Below are 4,481 nucleotides of genomic sequence, written 5' to 3' on the forward strand. Positions count from 1 at the left end.
GGTGCACTAACAGAAAGCGTATCCATCCAGCAAGACAAAGGATAAGCAGGGCCCCCTTCTCATTATCCAGGGCGAAGTTAAATACTCCAACAGAATACAAGAAGTCGGCACTAATCATTTTGTGCAGAGGAAAACAACAAGTTAACGGTCATGAAGCATCATTTCCCCGATCCTCTTGGATCAAATGAGATAGCAAGATTGAGACAAAATGTACAGCACGACATTACAAAGATCTGGCGGCAGCCATGCACTTGTAAAAATGATGAGTATTGAAGACAAGATCCCAAGAAGCCAAGCAGGCCCCTCCACGAATCAATTTCCTAACAGAGTACACAGAGAGTACAGAGGAGAGGAGACACAGCCGTATCCTGCATCAGTAGCCGTTGCTGCGGCGGGCGTGAACCCCACATGCGCGCCCACTAACCTCAGCGACAATGCCATGGCAGGAGGAGCATCATGCCAAGCACCACCCACATGGCCACCTGACCTCCCCCTAACCACGAGATTAGAAACCCCCAACGGCTACTTCCCCCACTTGCTACTGAGCTGAATCTGACAAACACTAATCTGAACTAAGAAAAGAATTACAGAAAAAATGGTGGTACAAGCTACTGAACTGAATCTGACAATGCCGGCTGAGGGATGCCGGGGAGCTACGCCGGGGACGGCTGGGTGGTCGGGTCGGCGGAGGAGGGGATGTCCGGGCCGACGCGGCAGCCCTCGAGCATGAACACCACGTCGCCCATCGCCGGGCGGTCCAGCGGGTCGGAGGCGGTGCAGAGCAGGCCCACCTTGATCCCCAGCAGGAACTCCTCCCACTCCGACGACTCCGGGTCGAGCTCCAGCAGACCCGGCTCGAGGAGCTCGGCCACTGCCCCGCACTGCAGCTGCCGCTTCACCCACTTCACGATGTCCTCGTCCTCGCCGGCGAACATGCCGGGGCGCCGGCCGGTGAGCAGTTCCAGTAACACGATGCCAAAGCTGTAGACATCGCCCTCCCTTGTAGCCTGTCCGGCGGTCGCCGCGTCTGGGGCGACATAGCCAAGAGAACCAACCGGTGTCGTGGCCGAGGTCGATGCAGCGGCGGCGGCGGCGGCGGCGCCCGCGGTCACCACCATTGGCTCCAGCCCGAAATCAGACAGGTGTGGCTCAAAGTCGGCATCGAAGAGTATGTTCTGTGGCTTGACATCTCCGTGGATGACGCCGGACTGGTGGAGGAACGCGAGGCCGCGGGAGACGCCGAGGGCGATGAGGTGCCTCATTGGCCAGTTGAGGATGTGGCCGTCTTGGTGAGACGCTTCCTGGAGCAATGTGGCGAGGTTGCCATTGGGCATGTAGTCGTACACCAGCAGACGGACATCCGGCGGCGGCCCGGCGTAGTAGCCACGGAGAACGGTGAGGTTTCTGTGCTTCACCCGGCCTAGAGACTCGGCCTCTTTCCTGAACGAGCCCTCCTCCACCACCACGGCGCCATCGGCTGAGGTGGAAGGGAGCCGTAAGATGGCCAGCACGGTCCCTTCACTGTAACAAGCCTTGAACATGAGGCCATGGCGGCCACGGCTAAGCACATTCTCCTCGTCAAACTGCCGTGTCGCCTCCACCGTGTCGGCATAGGTGATCCTGGAGTTGAACATGACCAGCTTCGTCTGGCTCTCTGTGCTTGTGCCGCTCGACCCACTGCCCCGTCCAGGGCTGCGCCGCCTCTTCTTGACGCCATCACGCCGCTCAACAAACCGGCGCCTCCACCGCAGCAAGCTGAACGCGCAGCAGCAGCACAGCAACAGGAGGAGCAGTGATGCAGCAGCCACGGCGCCAACCAGCAGAGCCAGGCGCTGCAGTCTCTGTCGCTTGCGGCGCCGCCGGTACTCACCGCATTCGCTCTGCAATGGCGGACCACACAAGTCTCGGTTGGCAGCAAAGGCCGTGGGCGTGCCAAAGCGGGAGCCGAGCACTGGTGGTATCTCTCCGGCAAGATCATTGTGTGACACATTGAATGACAGAAGGCTTGGAATCTGGGCCAATGAAACAGGGATGCTGCCTGTGATGTTGTTGGATGACAGGTCAAGCGTCTGCAGCTTCGACAGGTTGGCAAGAGAGGCCGGTATCTCGCCAACGAGATGGTTGTCATCAAGCTTGAGAGTGGCAAGTGAGGAACTGTTGGAGATCTCTGGTGGTATCTTGCTGGACAGCTGATTGTGGCTGAGGTCAAGCTCTTCCAGTTCGTCAAGCCTTGAGAGATCACTTGGTATTGGGCCAGTCAGATGGTTGCCACTTAGGTCAAGCACAGTGAGGTTGGAACAATTGGCGAGCTCTGCGGGCACCTCGCCGGAGATGCGGTTGTGGGAGGCCGAGAGCACCTGGAGTGATGCCATGTACCCATAGGTAGCCGGGATTGACCCCGAGAAAGAATTGACTGAGATGTTGAGGTGCCGCAGACTCCACAGACTGCTGAACCCTTCTGGGACATCGCCGGAGAACGAGTTGTCGGCGAGCGACACATGCTGCAGCTGTGGCAAACCGAAAAGCTCTGCCGGGAGATTGCCCGAGAGGTTCTTCTGACCAGAGAGATCAAGAACTCGCAGGTTCAGAAGGCTGCCAATGGTCGACGGAATGCGGCCTGAGAAAGCATTGCCGCTCAAATTCAAACTCTGGAGAGCAGGCAGGCTGCCAATTGCAGGAGGAATCTCACCGGCGAGCTTGTTGTCAGAGAGGTCCAGGAATGTCAGGTTGCCCAGCAAGAAGAGCTCATTGGGCAAGCCACCAGTGAGCCGGTTCTTCGGTACTGACAGTGTTTCCAGCCAGGAGAGGTTCCCCAAAGCAGCCGGAATCTGGCCTGCGAAAGAATTTCCACCAAGATAGACCTCTCTGAGCCGCCGGAGGCCGCCAAGGGCTGCAGGAACCTCGCCGGAGAAGCTGTTGTCCTCAAGAGCAAGCACCTGGAGAGCACCGCATCTGCCAATCTCCGGAGGCACTGTGCCAGTGAGAGCATTGCCTCCAAGGCGCAGCTCTTGCAGCGAAGTAAGTTGCCCGACCGCCGCCGGCAAGTCGCCGGTGAATGCATTGCCAGAAAGGTTGAGCACCGTCAACCCCTGGGCCTCGACGAGCCATGTGGGGAACGGACCGCCCAGCTTGTTGCCCCCCAGGTCCACGACCTGGAGACCCTTGCCGAGCCCACCGGGCACATCCACCATGGAGAACTGGTTGTCGCCCAGCTGCAGGATGCGCAGCGAGGAGTTCCTCTCGCCGCCGAACGCCGCGGCCGGGATGGCGCCGGAGAGCAGGTTGCGCGACACCGAGAGAATCTGCAGCGACGGTATCGACGCGACCGCGGCCGGCAGGATGCCGCGCAGCGCGTTCCCCTGCAGGCTGAGGTGGAGCAGCGCCGAGCAGTTGGCGAGCGCCGACGGGATGGTCCCCTCAAGAAGGTTGCCGTCCAGCCAGAGGTAATGCAGGTCCTGCAAGGCCCCCAGCGACGCCGGCACGGTGCCCCGGAGGCGGTTGAAGGAGAGGTTGAAGTGCTGGAGCTTGGTCGCCGAGGAGCCGGCGCCCGCCGGGATGGTGCCGGAGAAGGCGTTGGAGGAGAGGTCGAGGTACTTGAGGCCGGGCGGGAGCGCGGCCGGCACGGGCCCGGAGAGGAGGTTGGCGGAGACGTCGAAGGTCTCGAGGCCGGTGAGGTTGGCGAGGAAGGAGGGCGGGATGGGGCCCGAGAGCGCGTTGTCCTGGAGGAAGACGGCGCGGAGCGAGGCGAGGCGGGCGAGCGCCGGCGGGATGGCGCCGGAGAGCGCGTTGGAGCGGAGGCTGAGCTTCTGGAGGTGGCGGAGCGAGGCGAGCGCGGGGGAGACGGGGCCGGCGAGGCGGAGGCGCGGGAGCTGCAGCTCGACGACGCGGCCGGTGCCGGCGGGCGCGCAGGCCACGCCGCGCCAGGAGCAGGGCGCGGACGGCGAGGCGGCGTCCCAGCCGGCCATGGCCGCGTAGGGGTCGCGCAGCGCCGCGCGGAACGCGAGCAGCGCGTCGACCTCCGCCTGCACCTCCGCCGTCCGCGGCACCGGCGGCGCGGGCGTGGCCGCCGCCGCCGCCGCGACCATGACGAGCAGGAAGAGCAGCGGCATCGCGCGGGGCAGGGTGGACGGGGGGAGAGAGGAGCGGGCCGCTTTGTCTCGCGGCATCGTCATTGTCAGCTCGACGGGGGGAGAAGAAAAGGAGCGGGCGGGGCAGGGTGGACGGGTGAGACGCGGGCCCGGTGTGTGCGTATTACACGAGCTGATGAAATGTGTGCAGTGTGCTATAGTACTACACTGAGCTCGCCAAATGGCCTCTCCCTCATCAAAAATAATACTCCCTTACACTCGAACCGCAAAAACATCTCACTCCCTCCGGTCCTTTTTAGTGTGCACATAAGTTTTGTCTGAAGTCAAAACATCTCTACTTTCATCAAGCTTATAGAAAAAAGTATAAACATTTACAATGTCAAATCAATATTG

General features: G+C 61.4%; 1 protein-coding gene across 1 annotated transcript; it reads right to left on the reverse strand.

The window, feature by feature from the left end:
• Window positions 1-251: 251 nt before the first annotated feature.
• Window positions 252-4,267, reverse strand: LOC123054114 (probable inactive leucine-rich repeat receptor kinase XIAO). The gene has a single exon (XM_044477806.1). It carries the CDS (start codon window positions 4,170-4,172, stop codon window positions 654-656), a length of 3,519 nt encoding a protein of 1,172 aa, XP_044333741.1. The 5' UTR covers window positions 4,173-4,267; the 3' UTR covers window positions 252-653.
• Between the last annotated feature and the right edge of the window lie 214 nt (window positions 4,268-4,481).

This window comes from Triticum aestivum, chromosome 2D (genome assembly GCF_018294505.1).
Source record: "Triticum aestivum cultivar Chinese Spring chromosome 2D, IWGSC CS RefSeq v2.1, whole genome shotgun sequence".
Classification (NCBI taxonomy): domain Eukaryota; kingdom Viridiplantae; phylum Streptophyta; class Magnoliopsida; order Poales; family Poaceae; genus Triticum; species Triticum aestivum.

What these genes read in the sequence shown, in the direction of transcription:
- LOC123054114 (XM_044477806.1), bottom strand. Translation starts at nt 4,172, where the DNA reads ATGACGATGCCGCGAGACAAAGCGGCCCGCTCCTCTCTCCCCCCGTCC.